Genomic DNA, 21,746 nt, shown 5'->3' with positions numbered 1-21,746 from the left:
CCCTTCTGTGTGCTCCCATAGCACTCATACTGTGTCTAGCACTCGCCACACCGCAGCAGAAGAGCCTGCTTGTCCCTGCGCCCCCGTAAACTGTGCCTCGAGAGCAGGAAGTGTGTCTGGGCATCAGGGAAGGCCCAGGATACAACACCATGCACGACACGGCAGGCACCCAAACGTCGGCGTACTGGAGGATGTTTCCAACATACCCTGCCCCAAATCGTCAAGGAATCTATCTGTGGCTTTCAGGGTCCCACAGGTTATCTTCAAATTTGGTTAAAAGGGTTTCACAACAGCCTACAAGAACAAAAAATCAGTAAAAAAAAAAAAAAAAAAAAATTCTACCAGGGCGCCTGGGTGGCTCAGTTGGCTAAGCGTCTGACTCTTGATCTCAGCTCAGGTCTTGATCTCAGGGTGGTGAGTTCAAGCCCCACGTTGAGCTCCACGCTGGGCTTGGAGCCTACTTAAAAAAAAAAAAAAAGTTCTACCAGATGGCTCAGTATAGCCACAGGTGTACACTAAACAAAATTAAAGAACAACACTCATACAAAGGCCCCAGGTGGAGGCTTGGCCACTAACAGGTGACAGAGTAGAAATGCGAGAGCATCTTTTCAAAGAAGACACTGAAGTGCCAGCCCTAGGAAGTGGGGGAGGGAGAAGGGCGAGGGCAGGGAGAGCAGGGGGCGAGCCAGGGGTGGGAGAAGGGAGCCTGGACCCCTTGACTTTCAAACAGGTCTTGCAAGAACTCCCCAGTACATCTGCATTGACAAAAGGGTTTTATCTTTTGTTCGAAGTGGGGAGAATTACAGAAAGAGGGCACAATTCTTCAGCTGCCTAAAACTTACAGAGTATCAAAATATTTCCATTTTATTTCTGCATCATAATCTGTAATTTTAACAACGTTGATCATTAGCTGATATAGCAATACAAAAAATGAGGGAGATAAAGATGTTCATACTCGTTTTCATAAAGTGCAGATTTAATTTTCAATTGTTTGCCTTAGAAACATCACCTCATTCCACATCCTCCCCTGCCCCCACCCAAGGAGGGAGGGAAAAAGGCTATTTTTTATTTTTACTCAACAAATGTCTAACACAAAGAATAAAAGACCTAATAAAGATTTTTTTACAAACATTTTTCTGGGTAGGTAAGATTTCTAGACAACAGTAGTGAGTGTAAAATAACCTTTCATAACTAATTTGAGTACATAGAATAAAATAACAAATACATAATTTAGACCTCCATGCTTATTTTGTGACTTTTAGGTCTCCAACTATGAAAAAGATACATAACCTGAACAAGAACAGTTACCTTCATATGTGGTCAAAGAAGACACTCTCTGGTCTTGGCCTTGGCAATTACGGAAAGATGCTGTCCCACTTACATATTTACATCCAAAATGGGCTTCTTATTTTACTCCACCATATAAGGACTGGCATCTTTTTCAAAAGAACATTGCCAGCAACAGGGTTAATGAAAGAGTCCTAGTGGCTTACGTTGGCCAGATGCTTACCTCTGCGACAGTATAAATATGGATTGTTAAAGTTGTCTACTTAAGTATAAAATTTATGCAAAATCCTCATAGGCAAAAATGTTCAAAGGCCAAGAAAAAAAAATTCTTTTCTTTTACAAGAAAGTGCAACTGCAGGATCTTTTCTGAATGATCTTCTAGACTGTTCTGCAGAAAACTTAGTTTGGCTCAGAAAGTAGAGTTCCTCATGAGGAATAAAAGTTCTTCCTAGAAGAATATAAAGCAAAATTTCAGGCAGCTTTCTGAAAATAAACTGTTAGTTGGTGGCTACGCAATGAGACAACTGGAACTTATAATAATGAAGGCTTTTGGGTTTGCTGTGATTTGCACAAGAACTTGGCAGAGCTTTTTCTCTCTTACTCCAAGACGCCACGCCATTGCTAATGTTATTTATGGTGGTTACAGCACTTTGTCCAACACTGAGCGCAGGCAGGAAACCAATCAGGAGAAAAGAGAAAGGGTTTTCATGTGTTTCAGGGCTTTTTCAGGTCAAATCGCAATACTTTCAATTAAATCATTAAAAATATAACATTTTCATTGTTATTTTCAGTATTTTACATAGTTAGTGGATAACCGTGGTGAGAGAGCTTTCTATCATTCATCAGTGATACACCGTCACAGTCAGATTTTCAGCATCTGCTCAGCTGCCGCTAGATGGTAAAGGAAGTTTTCTGTTGCTGGTGGAAATCGTCTTTGCTTTAGGGCCTCAAAATTGAGAACTAGCTTTTCTCCATCACCAGAAACTTCTGAAAAGGGTTCCAGGTTGGTGAAGATTTCTCTCGTTTTTAGGGAAATATCCTTTAATGGAACAGGAAAATATGCCATTTGTTAGCATCAAAAATTATGAATCGTTGCATTCGAAGAAAATTCTTGCTGCTATTTTTTAAGTTTATCAGACTATAAATTAGGAAAACTGAAACTTTTTAAAAACAACTTAGAAAAACCAGTGTCCTGTTTTTGCCATTTTAGCCATTTTTAAGTGAATGATTCAGCAGCATTAAGTACATTCACAGAGTTTTATGACTACTATCCATTTCCAGAACCTTTTTCATCCTCCTAAACTTTGTACCCATTAAACAGTAACTCCCCATCCCCGTCTCCAACCCCTGGTAACCAGCATTCTACTTTTTGCCTTGATGAATTTGCTTATTCTAGGTACCTCATATAAGTGATATCACACAGTATTTGTCCTTTTGTGTCTGGCTTCTCTCACTTAGCACAATGTTTTCAAGGTTCGTCCATGTTGTAGCACAAGTTAGAACTTCATTCCTTTTTAAGGCTGAATAATATCCTACTCTAGGCACATTTTGTTTATCCATTCATCCACTGATGGACATTTGGGTTACTTTTTACCTTTTGGCTATTGTGAATAGTGCTGCTATGAACATGGGTGTAAATACTTGAGTCCCTATTTTCAATTCTCTCTCATATATATCCAGGAGAATTGCTGGATCTATGGTAATCCTGTGTTTAACTTTTTGAGGAACCCTGCTATTTTTAGAACAGGTCTCCTCCCGAAGTCCTTTCCTGCCTGGGGTGAGTAACCCAGCACCTGTCACATGGGCTTTATTCCTCCTACTGACTGACAGCACTTTGCATGGCTGAGGAGTCACCAGAGCTGACACTAAATCATGTCTTTTTCTTGGTTTGCTGACATCATTCATTCATTCAAATATTTTCAAACCCCTACAATATGCCAGGCACTTTCTTCGTACATTATACAGAGTCACCTATGTATCACTTTTAGTCCATGAAAAACAGTAATTCAAAACTCATACTTACATAGTTAACCAACATTGTAAAGAGTCAATGTTTTGGGGTGCCAGGGTGGCTGGTTAAGGGCCCGACTCTTAGTTTTGGCTCAGGTCATGATCTCATGGGTCCTGAGATTGAGCTCCACATCAGGCTCTCCGATCAGAGGGGAGTCTGCCCCTCCCCCCACTCACTCACACTCTCTCTCCCAAACAAATCTTAAAAAAAAAGAAGTCAATTTTTTACCCAAATGTTGACAGAGGGATGGATTACCAATGACGATCCACACGGAAAGAAAGAGTCTCAGTGTTCAGGTCCTTAGGACAAGACCCACCCACTCTTCCTGGCCAGAGCTGGATGGGCCACCAGCACTGAACAGAAAGAACAGTGCTGCTGGTGGGTTCCCATCAAAGCCGTGGCTTCTCTCATCTATTAGCTCGCAGGCTCCCTCCTCAGAGAGCTGTCTGAGTCCTTCTCTAACATTCTCTACCTTGACTTCTTGTTCTATCACAGCATTTATCATGGCTCACAATGATCTGGCATTTACACTATTTTCTATTCATCTACTCCACTAAATACAAGACATGAAGGCAGGGGACTTGCTCCCCACAGTATCCCTTGCCCAATGCCTGACAAATAGTGTTCAATAAATATCTTCCGGGTAAATGAATGAATAAATAGAGAAAAGAGCCAGGTCCAAACAGGTGAGTAGGGCATGCTTAGCAGAGGGGCCCCCCCAGGTGGCACAAATGCAGACAATGGCCTCTGGCCCCCATGGGATGACACGAGGGTCTAGATGAGCCAGGGCCTGGGAGAGGCCGGGCTGGAAGTGTATCCCAGGAGAGGAGCAAAGAGCTGGGACCGGGCGCAATGCAAAAAGACAGCAGACAGGAGAGGAGACTGGGCAGGCTGCAGTGCAGAGGAGGGGCTTTATCACCACATGGAGAGGCTTAAATAAACTCTCTGACTATCCCATCTGGCAAGGGGAGAGGGGCGGGTCCATGTGGACACCGGGGTCAGCTTGACAGGTAAACCCCAGAGGCAAGTAGACCCCACAGGCAGCCAGCCCTGCGGGGTGTGATCCCAGAGGCTGCCCACTTTGGCAGGGATCTGATTATATGCTTACTGATGTTCTGAACACAATACATCAAAGCTAGATTAAGACACTCTCTAAATTCCCCTGCTCAGCAGCAACCTTCTCTCTACAATGCGTTCCTCTCCAAAAATTCTGCTAGGAGCACAGAATGCACTGGCGGCCCAGAAAAGCATTCCAGACCACTGGGGGGTGACACTTCTCACTACAAACGCTGGCCTTCAGCACCAGCCCCCTGTATATATCTGTTCCCAGAGCCTGATAACTCTTTGGCTATGGTGCCCCCCACCTGCTCATCTTCAGCAGGGCTGTCCCACAGAGCCTCGTCTGAGCTTCTGCCCCCCAGCCACCATGCAGCCCTGCCACAGCCCGCCCAGCTACACCGTTTCAGGACTCTCAGGAAGTCGGAGGACTGACGACTTACCTGTATAACTTGGCTGTCTGATTTCTCCGGATCTTCTGCAGACTGAACAATGAGCTGGCCAATTTCTTTGTGTAGTTTGCCCATTGTCATGGCCTCTGGTGAGATCAAGCACATGTTATGTGAATATTTACAAGTTTACATAATAAAAACCATGCTGTCTACTTGAAAAGGTAAACAACCACACAGAAGGAACTTCCAAAACAACCAACTGACAACCTCCCGCATTTCCATCTTATTACTGAGCCCAAGTAGGACGATGTGCTAAGAGGTGAGCATAATCACGATTTATACCTCATGTTCAAAATAAAAACATTTCTGTTGTCACTCCAAGGACCAAACTCCATTCGCATAATGCTGGCTGAGATGGGCCCACTTTATAGACCCGGAGAAACCCCAGGCAGCAGGGAGATGGCCACCCCTTCTGGTCCTAATGCTTCAGCAGTTTAAGTGGCCCGGGCCACCACTAGTTTCTTATCACTTTGGCTTTACAAAAGGCCATGACCTCCATTCCCCTGTGCTTACTGACACATCTTTCAAAAAGATTTTCCACACAGGAGTCATGTTCAGCCCTTGTGCGCTGCTCAACTTCTACACCTGTTTTGATCCTCTGTCCTTCGAGGGCGGGGGGCAGCATACTTCCCCTCTCTTAAGTGTGGACTGGACTTAATGACTTCCTTCTAACAAACAGAACATGGAGGAACTGGCGTATGACTTCTGAGAGCGAGTCATAGAAGGCACCGTGGTCTTTCTGTCTCTCGGACCATTCGCTCTTGGGGAAGCCAGCTGTTGTGTCATGACAACACTCGAGCTGCTCTACGGAGAGGCCCACGTGGTGAGGCCTCCTGCTAAAGCCACGTGAGTTAACTCAGAAGTCGAGACTCCGGAGGACTGCAGCACTGGCAGTTATCTTGACTGAATCCTCAGGCAAGGACGTCTCAGCTGACCTCAACTGACCTCTCAGCTAAGTCAGTCCTGAAACTGAGATAACCAATATTTGCTGTTTTAAATCACTAAGTTTAGAAGTGATCTGTTATGCAGCAAGAAATCCCTAATACAGCTTGTTTCAACAGAGACCTGGAGAAACAAGATAAAGAGGCTATCTTATTAACATATACTGTATGGCCTAAGCACCCTGAATGTATCGCTACCATGGCGAGACCCATAAGAATAAACGTCGTGTTCTAGACACAGAAAAATGCCTACAGTTTCAGCACAGCATGCTAAGCAGGCCCTCGAATACCAGTTTTAGAGAATCAGCCTAAAAACCAGAACTGCTTAAGGTAGGCAGGGGGAATGGGGGAAACAGGTGAAGGAGATTAAGAGTACACTTATCTTGATGAGCAGTAACATATTGAACTGCTGAGTCACTACACTGTACACCTGAAACTAACATGACGCTGTATGTTAACTACACTGGAATTAAAATGTTTAACAATTAAGTATTTTTAAAAAGTACAATCGCTTGATGACATTTTGTATCAACAACAGAACAGAACAGAGAACGAACCTTTTGCAAGTGGAGCAATGGTAATCTCACTATCTGCCAGATTCACAAACACGTCATAGAGGTCTGATCTATTGCTCACCTCCAAGTCCACAAATCCAGCGATGTAACCTGCATTACAAAGATGACCAACATTACTGGAGTAGGAACAAATCCTATTGTGAATGTATCAAAAGAGAATTGAATCTAGAAGCTCATCAGGGGCGCCTGGGTGGCTCAGTTGGTTAAGCGACTGCCTTCGGCTCAGGTCATGATCCTGGAGTCCCGGGATCGAGTCCCACATCGGGCTCCCTGCTCAGCAGGGAGTCTGCTTCTCCCTCTCCCGGTCCCCCCTCTTGTGCTCCCTCTCTCTCTCTCTCATTCTCTGTCTCAAATAAATAAATAAAATCTTAAAAAAAAAAAAGCTCATCAGGTGCTTTTCTTCACTGTTTTATTCAGGGTACATCAGCTGTACCCTGGGCATTTCTTTTTTTTTTTTTTTTTAAAGATTTTATTTATTTGAGAGAGAGAGAGAAAGAGAGAGACAGCGAGAGAGGGAACACAAGCAGGGGGAGTGGGAGAGGGAGAAGCAGGCTTCCGGCCGAGCAGGGAGCCCAATGTGGGGCTCGATCCCAGAACCCTGGGGTCATGACCTGAGCCGAAGGCAGTCGTTTAACAAACTGAGCCACCTAGGTGCCCCGGCATTTCTTAAGACTTCACTATTGTCAGTTGCCTGAAGAAGCTCATACAACTCTAAATGACCCCAAACTAGATTTTAGTGTCAAGGAAGAAGGCATTTACTTTTCAGTCATTGCTATTCAGGTCAAGAATGATGCCAAGGCCGAGGCGGCAAGGGTTCTATGGACCAGTGGTCCCCGTTTAGGTCTTTGTCTCTAAGAAACCACAGCCAAACACCCGGCTTTCTCAGGGACAGCATGCTGGGAGCTGCATCATCCTTCACCGGTTTCAGATCTGATACAATTAATGCTCAAGGACTCTCTGTCTTCTCTGCACTGGGAGCAGCTCTCCTGCCACGGCCCCTCAGCCCCTGAAAATGTCCACCTGTGCCAAGTTTGTCTCCACCCCCTTCTTGGTCGGGGCACCTCTCAGCTGTTGAGCCCATCACTGTCTGCAGTGGTGCGAAAACCACCAGAGACACCGACAGATGAGAGCCTCAGCGGCCTGGCAGCCCCACGTCCCCTGACCTCTCTTATTCCTAGCCGCAGCTTCCAAACTAGCGCCATTGCAAGGGACGTCGATATAGCAGCCAAGTTCATTGGGGCTGGGGCTGCCACGGTAGGGGTCACTGGCTCTGGGGCTGGAATTGGGACTGTGTTTGGGAGCCTCATCATTGGTTATGCCAGGAATCCCTCTCTGAAGCAACAGCTCTTCTCCTACACCATTCTGGACTTTGCCCTCTCAGAGGCCATGGGGCTCTTGTGCCTGATGGTGGCCTTTCTCATCCTCTTCACCAGGTGAAGGAGCCGTCTCCACCTCCCATAGGTCTTTCTCCCGAGTCTCATCTGCCCTGTGTGTTCCTTTTCCTATACCTCCCCAGGCAGCCTGGGGAAAGTGGTTGGCTCAGGGCGTGACAGAGGAAAGATAAATAAATACAGTATTAATTAAAAAAAAAAAATTGGGGGGCGCCTGGGTGGCTCAGTTGGTTAAGCGACTGCCTTCGGCTCAGGTCATGATCCTGGAGTCCCGGGATCGAGTCCCGCATCGGGCTCCCTGCTCGGCAGGGAGTCTGCTTCTCCCTCTCCCACTCCCCGTTTGTGTTCCCTCTCTCGCTGTGTCTTTCTCTGTCAAATAAATAAAATCTTTAAAAAAAATAAATAAATAAATAAAAAAAATTAAAAAAAAAAATTTTTTTTTTAAGAAATTAAAAAAAAAAGGAAGAAACAATAAATGCTCAAGGAATCAGGGCAACTCAAGAATTAGCAGACGTTTGGAACTGATGCTAAAATAACAGCTACCAGATTTTTCAGATTTCACTCAGCAGTACAATTAAAAACAAAAAAAAGTGCGCCTGGGTGGCTCAGTTGGTTAAGCGACTGCCTTCGGCTCAGGTCATGATCCTGGAGTCCCGGGATCGAGTCCCGCATCGGGCTCCCTGCTCGGCAGGGAGTCTGCTTCTCCCTCTGACCCTCCTCCCTCTCATGTTCTCGTCTGTCATTCTCTCTGTCTCAAATAAATAAATAAATAAAAAGTCTTTAAAAAAATTAGGATTTCTAGAGTAAGGGGATGGGCAAAATGGGTGAATGAGATGAAGAGGTACAAACTTCCAGTTATAAAATAAATAAGTCACAGGGATGAAAAGTACAGCATAGGGAATATAGTCAATAATACTGTAATAACTTAATAGGGTGAGAAGATGGTGAGTAAATTTATTATGGTGAATGTTTCATAATGGATATAACTGTCGAATTACTACTTTGTATACCTGAAACTAACAGCCACCCAGGCACCCCAGTTGGCCAACATTTTAAAGTTTGACAGTAACCAAGTGTTGTTGAGGACATGAAGCAATGGGACCTCTCCTACACTGGTAAGAGGGTAAATTGGTACAATTTCTGAGGAAAACATTTGCCATTACCTTGCAGCTTGAGAATCTGCTTGCCTTATAACCCAGACATTCTACTTCCTGACGTATGACCTAGAGAAAGTCTTACATGTGTGCACCAAGAGACCCATAATAGGAATGCCTGCAGCAGGGGCGCCTGGGTGGCTCAGTCGTTGAGCGTCTGCCTTCGGCTCAGGTCAGGATCCCAGGGTCCTGGGATCGAGCCCCGCATCGGGCTCCCTGCTCAGCGGGAAGCCTGCTTCTCCCTCTCCCACTCCCCCTGCTTGTGTTTCCTCTCTCGCTGTGTCTCTCTCTCTCTCAAATAAATAAATAAAATCTTAAAAAAAAAAAAAGAATGCCCAAAGCAGCACTGTTTTAAAAGTGAAAAATGAGAGGGGCGCCTGGGTGGCTCAGTCCACTGAGTGACTGACTCTTGATTTAGGCTCAGGTCATAATCTCAGGGTCCTGGGACTGAGCCCTGCATCGGGCTCCACACTCAGTGGGGAGTCTGCTTGAGATTCTCTCCCTCTGCCCCTCTCCACCCCCCACTTGCTCTCTCTCCCTCCCCCTCCCTCTCTCTCTGAAATAGATAAATAAATCTTATAAATAAATAAATAAGAATAAGGAAAAAAGTCCGAGTGAATAAACTATGGTATATCACTTAATGGGATCCTATACAGCAGCAAAAATGAACGAGACTACAAATAGCCACATGAAAATACAAAATCCTACAAAAATATTTTTAAGCAAAAATAAAACAAAAACCAAAACACAGGCCACAGAAGAATTCATATATCATGAATCCACATATATAAAGTTAGTTTAGTAAAACTAAACAATATATTATTTAGAGATATGTGTTTCTATGTACGGGGCTAGAGGAAGGGAGTGAGGAATGAGATGGGAAGGCACATGAGATGCTTCAAGGTACAGATAGTATTCTACTTTTTCATCTCTGGTGAGTCTGTGAGTGTTCTTTTATTTTTTTATAACCTGCATAAATATTGCATTTTGGTTTATATGTAAGAAATTTTTCATAATTGAAAAAGCAACAACAAAAGCCCCTATCATCTATCATTATTGTTATCACTTTATGAAAGAATCTTTTAAGACCATAAAAGTATAAAGGGCATGATAACCTTAAATTTAAAGAAACAAAAACAAAAGACTATGTCACCACAATATTAGAATTCCTACAGATATAAATAATACTGTTTTTATTCTGAGAATCTTTTTTTTGTTTGTTTGAAGATTTTATTTGACACAGAGAGAGCAAGAGAGAGAGACAGAGAGCAAACACAAGCAGCGGGCAGGGGGAACGGCAGGCAGGGGAGAAGCAGGCTCTCTGCTGAGCAAGGAGCCCGATGTGGGACTCGATCCCAGGACCCTGGGATCATGACCTGAGCCGAAGGCAGACGTTTAACCGACCGAGCCACCCAGGTGCCCTATTCTCAGAATCTTAACATTAAAAATTTTTATACAAGTACAATAACATCATTAAAAAATAATTTTATTTTTCCTTTGAGAAAAAATATGCAAAGGCTCAAAATAAAGTCTAAGTCAAATCACTGACAGGGAAACTTTACAAATTAAAAATAAATCGTATTTTGGTGATGGTTGTACAACAAAGTGAAATGTACTTAGTGCCTCTGAATTATATAAAGATGATTATGATGGTAAATTTTGTACTATGGATATTTTACTGCAATATTTTTAAAAATTAAAAATAATTCTTTTAAGGAAAAAGAATTGGTTGCATTTACCAAAGAAATAATAAATCATTATTCCCTTTAGGAATGCAAAAATACTCCCCCAAACCAACAACAACCCTGGATAAAGCCAAGGCTCTCCTCCCCTGAGATACTGTCACCTACCTGGGCACATCTGCAGGGCTTCCAGCTCATCGGCATCCAGGTGCACATAGGAATGAAGTATGGTCCAGTCCTGTCGATGCCACACCAGGGCAGGCAGAGTCCTAGGGAATTAAGGCAAGAACTCAAATGGTTGCTGGCCCGCACCTGACTCAGCCCACCCTCCTTCCTCTTCTTCCCCAGGAGGAAACTGGCTATCAGAAACAGAGGGGAGAACGAAAGCTAAACGTGCCAAAACCTCCAGGCTTCAAGTTAAAGTAATGCAATGTTTTAGGGGCGCCTGGGTAGCTCAGTCGGTTAAGCATCTGCCTTCTGCTCAGGTCACGATCCCAGGGTCCTGGGATTGAGTCCCATAGTGGGCTCCACGCTCAGTGTGGAGTCTCCTTGTCCCTCTTCCTCCCACCTGCGCACATGTGCTCTCTTTCTCTCAAATAAATAAATCTTAAAAAAAAAAAGAAAAAGAAAAAGAAGAAAGAGTCTGTGGTAAAAGTGGAAAAAATGAATGAATGACTTAAAACAGGGGTCAGGAAACTGTGACCATGGATTGGCTGTTTGTGTTGTAACCAGAACACAGACGTGCTCATTCATTTACATATGCACTTGGGTGGTTGGGACAGAGAACCTATGGCCTACAAGCCTAAAATATTTACTGTCTGGCAAGGAAACGGTTAAACTCCCTGCTCTAAAGTATTCATACTTCTAAATTTAAAGAAGAATCTGCCTAAATTCAGTGGCCTCGAAGTACTAAATCTCACCTGACACATTAGACCAAAATGGCATTTCACCCACAGCCTAACACATTCTATTTATACCAAATGTGCAACAGAACAGCGCACAAAGGAACACAGATTGACCCATAATGGCTGCCAACAAAGCCTCCACTTTTTAATGACCAGAGACAATACCTGGTGAACTCCTGGACAGCTTCTATTTTGGGGTGATAGACGACAATTCTTTTCTTTAGCATCAGCGCTGTGTGTAAGATAACAGTTTCCATTCCAAACTGAGATACAATATCTTAAAACACAAGAAATTAAAATATTACTGCATTAAATAATAACATTGTTATTGAAAAGGATTTTTTGTATTTCCAGAGATTCTTTTCTATATACAGAATACAGAAGTATTTTCAATAGAGAGAACAAAGAAAAGAAGTACCTCATGCCCTTGATGGGCATAGAAATCCCTATCTGCTCCCTAGGATGGATGCTATAGCAGCCTCAACCTGCCCCCCAAGGGATTCTGTGCTGGATGCAGAGATGAAGCCAGAGCCACAAGAAAGTAGAATAAATGATAGGAAGGGAACCAGCATCTTTCTGTCATGAAAAATCCTTACGTTTTAAAAAAAAGTTCACCGACACCCTCCCCCACCCCACACACATACACACGTCATGACTTAGGTCCTTTTGAGATAGCTGGACAAACCTAACACTTCAACAGGGATGCTTCGAAACGGTATAGAACAGTAGGATCAAGAGCAAACACAGCGCTGTGGGAGGACAAGAATGACAGGTAGCATGACCCTCCGAGCTCCCCTCTCCTCCCTTTTAAGGACCTTGAAGTCTGTGGCTCGGCGCTGTACTGCCATTTGGGATATTCCAGCTAGGAGAGAAAGGTGGGGAGTTAAGAACGCTGGGTCAGGGGCTGGAGCTCTCCACATGGAAGAAGTAACTACTAAAATGTAAGGAAAGAAAAACTGTGGAAGTCAGTGGAGACTCAAGCCGCGAGATTCAGCTTACCTGTGAAAGAACATTTCTATATTAACTGTCAGAATCCTATGGAAAGGACCACCAAAAAAACCTGCTTTCCTAAATAGAATTCTAATCAAATAAGGCAATGTAGAAGTTGAATTACCCTCCTGTTTAACAAATAAATATTACATAGATGAAAGTATACAGGAAGATGGAGTATCAGTCTAATGAGGATTGCCCTGGCTTGGGGATATTACTGTTATTGGGATGGAACTATCTGGGATGGGTTTTTGTTCTGTGCCTTTTTTTTTTTTTTTTACCTTTGATGGAGCCTGCAAGATAGGCCTTTCGGGTATCAAAATCCTTACTAAGGAAAGAGCCATTTTCTTCACTCTGGCATATCCCCTTTGTGAGAACTGCAATGTAACTCTCCATCATTTTAACTGGGCTCCCATGTTTCAGGTACATTCTGTAAGAAAAGACAAAAAGCAACCAAGCTTTTATTCAGCATGAACCACACGGAGCAATGCAAACCAAGGCTACGTATGGGTCCTTACTACAAAATCTAAGTCAACTTGCTAATACACTTCTGAATGCCTGAATCTTTTCATGATATGACTACTTCTAGAATTTAATTTGAAAGTGTATCAAAAAAATAACCACTCGAGAGACCTTCAACAATTCCCGGAAGGTGGCTTTCTCCTTACATCTGGGGAAGTCTGCTATCGTCCACTCAGGCAGGAGAATAAGCTGTGGACTCTCTGAGGCCCCATTATTCTTAAAAATATGGCATACTTATCTCTCTGTATATCTTACGTTCACAAATAGTTTCTAGTCGAAACAACTCTATCTTATTGCTGGGACTTCCTTTGACAAGGAAGGAGTTTTGCGTTGTTCACAGAGAAAGCACTAATTATAGAACCTGTATTTATTATCAGAGTTACCAGAGGTAGCTATATTTAGATAATTAAGAAACCAAACTCTTTTAAGTTTCTGGTGATAAATGCACTCTAGATATATTCATCATCAAGTTCCAGAAAATGCTGACAGGAAACTGGCTGCATTTATAGCTCATATGTGAAATCAGTCCCTAAAATCAGTTCCCCTAAAATCTCTTCCTGTGAATAACTAAATCTAAATTGTGCCTGAGAAGCAGGACTGGGCCTACTTGGGTCTTTTAGTAGCTAAAGGGATAGAAAACTGGAAAGAAAATAAAATCATGGTTTAAAACAGATCAAACTGAAAATCATATTTATTGTACCTTAAGTGAAGAAAAGCAAGTGTTTTAACTACTAACCAAATTCTGTCAATCATTGTGTTTTTTGAGAAACTGAGAAAAAAAAGGTAGAGAACAATGAATATGGTAAGCTATCATATACATATAAGATAATCAAACCCATGAACTCATACACACGTTTCTATATGGAGAAAATGTCTCCATTTGGAGGTTGGGAATAGGGGAAAGAAGGGACTTAGTTTTCATTGTATACCTTTCTGTATTGTAATTTTTTACTATGTGCTTACATTACAACCACTAAACAAACAACACACCATTAAAACTGTAAAATAGATAACCATATGCAGTAATGGAGAAGAGAAACATAGGAAGAGTAATAGGGTAAGACTACTTTTTCCATGACAACCTGGGCCATGAAATACTGAACAGAGGGAGGAATTCCCCCAAAATCATTCTGTAGGAAAACCACAAAGTGCAACTGAGGGGAGCTTATTCAGATGGGCTGGCCGCAGGCTGCCACACCAGGCACGGACAACTGACTCCGTGTGCAGGCAACCCAGGCTCTCTGCCACGGCCACCAGCTGGAGGGACGAGAAGATGAAGGGGGTCATGGCAAATGACCTGGACCCCACACAGGGAACGAACCCCTTCATGTGGGCTTCCCACGGCCACTGTGAGCAGCAAACTGTAGAAGGCATGCTGCCCGCTCCTCTCCCCAGAGATGGAAGGGAGCCCCTCCATGGTAACCTCAGCATCACTGAAAAGAGTTGGTCTATGCGCCTGTGCACACAGTCATGTTAGTGAGGTAAGTGTGTGTGCATGTGTGCGTGCAGGAGTGTGTGGGTATGAACACAGGTGAGGGCAAGTGCAGTAAGGGGTGGGGGGCAGAGGAGGTGGCTGCCAATAGCTTTGAGTCCTCATTTCTCCTCAACTGTGACAGGAGAAGCGTCCAGAATGCAACAATGCCATGGCGCTACAGAAGGTGAGGAACCCCTCGGGCTTCCTCTTGGGCAGGAAGTGGGGTCTAAAGCAACCTTACAGTCTGGGCCCCCGGATATTTCCCAGTGAATTCATTGGGTAACCTAACCTTGACCCAATCCAATGAAATGAGAGTCCCGTGTTTGTTCACAAACAACTTTGCAGTGTTTTTAGCTCATGGCTTCTAGATGGTGTCTCTTCTTAACGATAATAATCTCCTTTTGTGTCAGTGCGACAGTAGCAGACAACTGTTTGTGTCCCACAGTGCACTATATACCTGGAACTTACGAGAGCAAGAAGCCTCTCTTATCACAGCTGGCTGCAAAACCAGTAAAACTTCATTTTGTCAAAATATAACCTACCTGAAACCCTTAAGTAATGAGAAAGTAGACTTCCGCTATAGATATGTATATACACAAAAATGGCAAAAAAAAAAAGCAACCATTTATCAGGCTTATAGTGAGAAAAACAAAAACAACCCCTTTTACCCCCCACCCCAAAACTACTTATTGGGCATAATAAGCCTGAGGGCTGAGGTTGTAATACGTAACATTAGAATTACAAGTCTATCTAGTGACAACAATATTAAAAAAAACAAAATCTCTCAAAGCCCTGATTAAGGAAAAACCAATGTCCCTAACATATAAGAAAGATTTCATTAACTCTACTGCTTATACTTACCAAGGCAAGAAAGCAGATTGGTATATTTTACATAATTTTTTTCAATAGCTGGAATGAAACTAAAGTTTACCCGAATCACAATTAACCAATTCATCAGATTCTCAGCATTCCAGCTAAGAAATATTTTCCTGTGCTTTAGCATAATTCAAAATGCCTGTTAATTTTCCCCAAAATGACTCCCACACACAGACTTTGACACCTATGAACCAGCTTATCACTTCACCAGCACTTTTAAACTTATCCATCCTGCTAAGGAAAGTTCTAAACTGGAAATGAGTAGAAGCAGCAGACCAAAAGTGGCAAGTGACTCAAAATCCCCAGGAACTGCAATAGTTGTGTAAACTGCTTTTTCTCCTCCCTTCCACCATTTTCCCAAATAAGAGGAGAAGTGTCATCAAAGCAGAAGAGAAAGTTCCTCTTTACAAAACAGTTTCTGGAGGGCAAGTAAAGATTAAGGTGGGGAGGCAGAGGGCTGAAATTTGCTTCCTTGGTGTAGAAATCTGCTATGTAACTATTGGATAAGATCTTCATTTTTGTATGATAGCATTTAATACAGTTTTCATACAGACCTACACAATATCCTAGTGAAGGCGGCATATTTCTCTGGGTTAAAATCTTTGGCGGTCAGAACAATAGAAAAATGAGTCACCTGTCCAAAAGAAACAAAAAAGTATACTTTTTAAAGACACTTTCACAGATTTAATTTTTATTACTATATTCTAGCAAACCTCTGTACAAGACAGACCGGCATTAAAAGGAAAAGATCAAAATGTAACCAAGTTTTCACTTGCTTCTTTATACTTTTATGCTTATATACACATGCATATAAATGACATATACTTATATATACATAAATATTTAACTTCCTAGATAAGAATGTAATACTTTCAGAGTTAAAATTTTTTCAAAAATGCAAACATATTTCAAGTATCAAAAATGTGAGTTTTCATTTCAAGTCCCCTAACCTCATCAAAGCAGAATTAGAAATGCTATTAGACCTACCAATTTATCAGCTATTAATTAATGAAACAGAAGGATAGAAAACAAAAATACATACAGTAAAAATCACACAGTTCCTTGGGGTGCCTGGGTGGTTTAGTTGGTTAAGCGTCTGCCTTTGGCTCAGGTCATGATCCCAGGGTCCTGGGATTGAGTCCTGCATTAGGCTCCTTGCTCAGCAGGAGCCTGTTTCTCCCTCTGCCTCTGCCCCTCCCCCTTCTCGTGCTCTCTCTCTCCTCTCAAAGAAATAAAATCTTAAAAAAAAAATCACACAGTTCCTGAAATAGTCAATTCTCTGTAGAATGCCATATAGTCTAAAGGATTATTACAAGAAGCTTCATTTATCTATATGCCTCTATTATTATAAATATCAATTTCTGCTAATATATACCTATTATTTCCATTAATGGGACAAAATTCAGAACATTATAAAAAGTAAAGCATTTAAGAAATTTATGAATTTAAGAAAATTATTCATTATGAGTAATATGATTTTTAGAAAGCATATTTTGAAGTGTAAGAACTATCTCTACATCTTGCTATTTTTCAAATCTGAAGAACAGATTTGAAATCAATGTTGTTATTGTTTGGCAGACTACAGGCAAAACATAGCTAAATCTACTTGAGGATACATTAAGACCTCTCAGCAAGAACTTAATGAACATAAACCAAAGCTTTTTTTTTTTTTTAAGATTTTATTTATTTATTTGACAGAGACACAGCGAGAGAGGGAACACAAGCAGGGGGAGTGGGAGAGGGAGAAGCAGGCTTCCCGCAGAGCAGGGAACCCGATGCGGGGCTCGATCCCAGGATCCCGGGATCACGACCTGAGCCCAAGGCAGACGCTCAACAACTGAGCCGCCCAGGCGCCCCTAAACCAAAGCTTTTATAACACAATGAAAACTATCTTTTTTGCAATTTACATTTTCTAGTTATGAATCTGTTTCATCTTAAACCTCTAGAATTCCTTATTTTTTTAAAGACTTTATTTATTTATTTTGAGAGAGAGAGAATGCGCATGTGGGGGGGGTGCTGCGGCAGAGGGAGAGAAGCAGACTCCCTGCTGGGCGTGGAGCCTGCCCTGGGGCTCGATCTCAGGACCCTGAGATCATGACCTGAGCCAAAATCAAGAATCAGACACTTAACCGACTAAGCCACCCAGGCGCCCCAAACCTCTAGCAGTTTTAAATAGTTGCCTTCCTGTTATTTTAAATGTAATTCCTTACATTTAAACTGGTATCTTGGACATGCTTCATATAGTCTGGTTATTGGTTATAAAAGCAGCCCTGGAAGGTAAAGGAAGTTCCCACCTAGGAACACGCCAGGAGTTTAGCCACTTTCTAATATTTCTTTTCTTTGAAAAAAAAGTGCTGGTTGCTTGGGATTAGGAAAGCCCACAATGACCACATACTGGTTTTCAACATGTCACATTGATACTGTTCGTATCAAATGACACACACAAAAAGCTTACCGAATACATGAGTTTCCTTAATTCTCCTTTCTAGTCTTAATATATCCTTACCATCCACAAAGGAAACAAGTTTTCTTAATTATGCCAAGGATAATTTTATCCTTTAAAATAGTTTTTCATTATAGAAAAATGCTTCTTTCCACTTTTATTAATCAGAGTCATGACTTTTAAAGTTCTTCTACATTTCTACTCCAAAAGAGTATAACCTGGAAAGGGCTTCACTATACCAACCACAGGGTCAGTCATATAATATACACCAACAAAAGTTTATAGAATAAATGAGTGAAACCTGAAAGGGAACATTCCCAATGAAAATCATGTTTAGTATTTTTCAAAAGCGTACGTGAATGATAATGTCAAAAGCTAAGAGTGACTGGAATAATGTGACATCACGTTAATTATTTTTGGTTGTTTGACCTTTATGCAGTCATACCTTTATCAAAACTGAAGAATCTGGAACTTCGACTGTTGTGATATAAAACCATGTTCTTCTGTACTGACCAAAGACGAAGGGATGGAGAAGTTTGCTCTCATCTGTAAGGCAGCATTTTCTCAGCAGTAAATTCCTTAAAGTAGCTGTCGTGGAAGGATAACACCACACCCACAGAACTTCTCCATTTGTGTCCTTTTCTACGGTGGAAAGATGGTCACTGTGAGAATGTCAAACAGCAGCAAGGAAGTGAATTGATTGGTTACTCAGAAGCACTTAGTGGAATCAGTTTTAACATCCCATTTTACAAAGCATCCCGGAGCACGTGTGACCCCAAATTCCCACCTACCTCTACTGGTCAAATTATCTAGCTCTCCTGATCTTGAGTTTTAGGCCACCTGAGTAAAAAGCTTTTATAACAAATCGTGAATGAATATTTAGCCTTACAGCTTTGGTAGAGGTTTTCCCCTTTACCCTTCCCCTCCCACACAAATTCTCATAAACTCATCATTATATTTTTATCTATTGAGAAGGATCTTTAATAAATACATAGGAAGGGTTTGTTAAAAACAAAACTGGGGATGAAGAAAATGGTGAAACGTTACTGCTTGTGCAAATTCTGTATTTAAAATAGTAATAATAATAATAATGGTTATGCCATCATGTATGTAGTTTCATCATCAAAGTGAACACCTCAATAATGTAGCCAAACTTCAGAAAAACAGTTATTGCACATATAGCAGGAAGGATGCAGACTTTGATCTACTCTACAGGTTTTAAAAAACAATTTTATTATGAAAAATACCAAGCATTTAGAAAAGAGAATTTTAAAAAATGAATTCCCTCATCTCCATCATTCAGTGCCAGCAACTACACACACCTGGCTCCTCCTCGTTTCATAAGGGGGAGAGAGAGCTCTCCCCCACCATTATTATTTTTTTAAAAGATTTTATTTATTTATTTGAGAGAGAGAGCGACCATATGAGAGGGGGTGAGGGTCAGAGGGAGAAGCAGACTCCCTGCTCAGCAGGGAGCCGGATGTGGGACTCGATCCTGGGAGTCCAGGATCATGACTCCAGCCGAAGGCAGCCGCCCAACCAACTGAGCCACCCAGGCGCTCCCTCCCCCACCGTTATATTGAAGCAAATCCCTTTTAAATCCGTGTCCACATGAAAAATACAAAACCTGCTGAATTTAAAATGATTATAAGTCATCTTCATCTGTTACCAGATAAAGTCAGAATTTAACCCAACCTCATTCAGAAGTACCTTCAAGTAGGACTAAGATGCCTGAAATAATTAGGTTTTGTTTTAAAAATCACACCAGAAATAAATACAGGAAGCCATTCCCAGATAAATGCACTCCTTTGAGACACTGAAAATACAGACAGTTTTGCTAAACGCAAGCAATGTTCTTCTACATTAGAGGAACAGAATGTTTCGGTGTTTGAAAAAATCTCAATAGAATATTATTTCAAAGGACAATGGCACGCAGGGAACCGACAGTCATTCAAGCAACCGGGCGCTCGCTGCAGCCTATGGGATGAATGGTTCCTTGAAACACCCAACCCTGAAACACTGCACTCGGCTCAGGCACACCCAAAGATCCCAACGTACTTCCTCAACCACTATTTCCTCAAAACTAACCGGGACCCCACCATATGAGATTGTGTGGGCACTCCGGCTACGTGCATGAGCTTTATCTTATGATGCAGGGTTCCTCCACCGGTACGAGTTGCGGCTCCGTGGCTAGGCTGCAAGGGTCCCAAACCTGGCTCCACCACTTCCTAGCGTGCGTCCGGCACAAATAGCACTCTGGGCTTCCATCTGCTTCTCCAAAATGTGGCCATCAAACATGACCTACACCCCCCGGAGCCGTGGAAGAAGTCTAACGGGAGGTAATTCGTGCATAACGCTCAGTACTCGGGCTGGCACAGTTAGCCACCGAGACTCGAACCGCTCAACCCACATAATCCGGGCCAGCCCGGCGCAGGGCGGGCAGTCACGCGTGGCTCCCCGAAGCTCCGAGGTCGGCCCCGCAGCCTCCCAGCTGCGCGGCCCTCGACCGCTCTCCGCCCAGCCCCCGCCCCGCCTGTGCAGCGGCCCCCTTGCAGCCGCCGGAGCTCGGTCACCCTCGATGTCCGGGCTCGTTTGCAGCACCGGGCGTCCGGGAGGAGGCCCGGGGCCCCTCCGCCCCGCTGCCCGGCCCGAGCGGGTCCCACGCGAGACCGCAGACGGACGGGCCCAGGGCTACTGACCGAGTCCCCGCGCCGAGGAGGCCGGGCCCCGCAGCCCCCGGCCCAGGCCCAACAGAGGGGACCGCGACCTCCTCACCGCGGGCGGCGCCGGAGGCCGCGGGAGCAGAGACCACCCCAGCCCAGGCGGAGGCGGAGGCGGAACTGGGGCGCGGGCCTGCGGGGCAGGGAGCCTTCGTCCTCACCGATCAGGCCGACTCCGAGCATCAGCTGAGGGTCCACCGCCTCAGCGGCAGCCATTTTCCACCGCCGCCGCCGCAGCAACAGCAGCTCAACGCTCCCAGCAACCCGCTCGCAGGCCCGCCTCTCCTCCGGGGCAACGCTCACCCTCCGGCCCCACCCTCCTACAAGGCCCCGCCTCCCCGGGCCCCGCCTCCGCCCTGGAGGCCCCGCCCCCGACGCCTAGACTTCCGGCTCTCCAACTCACGTTCAGCCGGTGACTCTCTACCCTCAGAAAACAATCAGCGTCGGCAGCTTCCCTCACTTCCCCTAATCCACATCTTCTTAAGCCCTCTCCTCAACCTACTGCAATCTTCCCTCTCCTCCTCAGGCTTTTTTCATTCTACCTGTGCCCTCCAGACCGGCTAAAAAGAGGCGTCCTGAGTATGGAGGAAGGATAGTCATTCATTCAGTCAGCCAGCCAGCCATCCCAAAACAAAAAACAAAAAAACAAACAAGAAAACCTGAAGATTTGAAAAGACTTTGGGAAGGGCGCCTGGGTGGCTCAGTTGGCTAAGCGACTGCCTTCGGCTCAGGTCATGATCCTGGAGTCCCTGGATCGAGTCCCGCGTCGGGCTCCCTGCTCGGCTGGGGGTCTGCTTCTCCCTCTGACCTTCCCCCCTCTCATGTGCTCTCTGTCTCTCAAATAAATAAATAAATAAATAAATCTTTAAAAAAAAAAAAAAGATTTGAAAAGACTTTGGGAATACAGTGTTGAGCAAGACAGAACATTCTAGTGGAGGGAGACAGACAACTGCGAAATAAAATAATCCTAAAACAGCCTAGAGTGATACGCGCTTTGCAATAAAATAGTGCAGTGTGTTAGAGGGTGAAGGGGGTGTGCTGCTTTAAAATAGGTTTGGAGGGGGCGCCTGGGTGGCTCAGATGGTTGGGCGTCTGCCTTCGGCTCAGGTCATGATCTCAGGGTCCTGGGATCGAGTCCCGCATCGGGCTTCCTGCTCCTTGGGAGCCTGCTTCTCCCTCTGCCTTTCTCTCTCGCTCTGTCTCTCATGAATAAAAAAAAAAAAAAATCTTAAAAAAATAAAATAAAATAAAATAAAATAGGTTTGGA

General features: G+C 43.6%; 1 protein-coding gene, 1 long non-coding RNA gene and 1 pseudogene across 5 annotated transcripts; 2 read left to right on the top strand and 1 right to left on the bottom strand.

Moving 5' to 3' along the window:
- Positions 1–848: 848 nt before the first annotated feature.
- DENND10 (DENN domain containing 10) lies at positions 849–20,787 on the bottom strand. Of its 4 annotated transcripts, none has more exons than XM_045878951.3 (9): positions 20,641–20,787; positions 18,205–18,401; positions 15,871–15,950; positions 12,726–12,874; positions 11,620–11,731; positions 10,718–10,818; positions 6,305–6,412; positions 4,798–4,892; positions 849–2,326 (listed from the first exon to the last, which is right to left on the bottom strand). In XM_045878951.3, exons 1-9 carry the CDS (start codon positions 20,693–20,695, stop codon positions 2,150–2,152), a joined length of 1,074 nt encoding a protein of 357 aa, XP_045734907.1. In that variant the 5' UTR covers positions 20,696–20,787; the 3' UTR covers positions 849–2,149. The 4 variants fall into 4 exon arrangements, with proteins under 4 accessions (XP_045734907.1, XP_045734908.1, XP_054364401.1 ...); XM_045878952.3 differs by having other exon boundaries at positions 18,205–18,421; positions 20,641–20,775; XM_054508426.2 differs by lacking the exon at positions 15,871–15,950 and having other exon boundaries at positions 18,205–18,421; positions 20,641–20,775.
- Positions 7,335–7,765, top strand: LOC123845608 (ATP synthase F(0) complex subunit C2, mitochondrial-like; annotated as a pseudogene).
- Positions 19,847–21,360, top strand: LOC135364806 (uncharacterized). The gene is made up of 2 exons (XR_010412591.1): positions 19,847–20,098; positions 21,006–21,360. It is a non-coding gene; the product is annotated as an uncharacterized LOC135364806 (long non-coding RNA).
- The last annotated feature ends 386 nt before the right edge of the window (positions 21,361–21,746 follow it).

The sequence above is a fragment of the Mirounga angustirostris genome, unplaced genomic scaffold (genome assembly GCF_029215605.1).
Source record: "Mirounga angustirostris isolate CCGP_5_RB_7025 unplaced genomic scaffold, mMirAng1.0.hap1 SCAF_6, whole genome shotgun sequence".
Classification (NCBI taxonomy): Eukaryota; Metazoa; Chordata; class Mammalia; order Carnivora; family Phocidae; genus Mirounga; species Mirounga angustirostris.
This window is presented reverse-complemented; position numbering and strand designations above follow the sequence as displayed.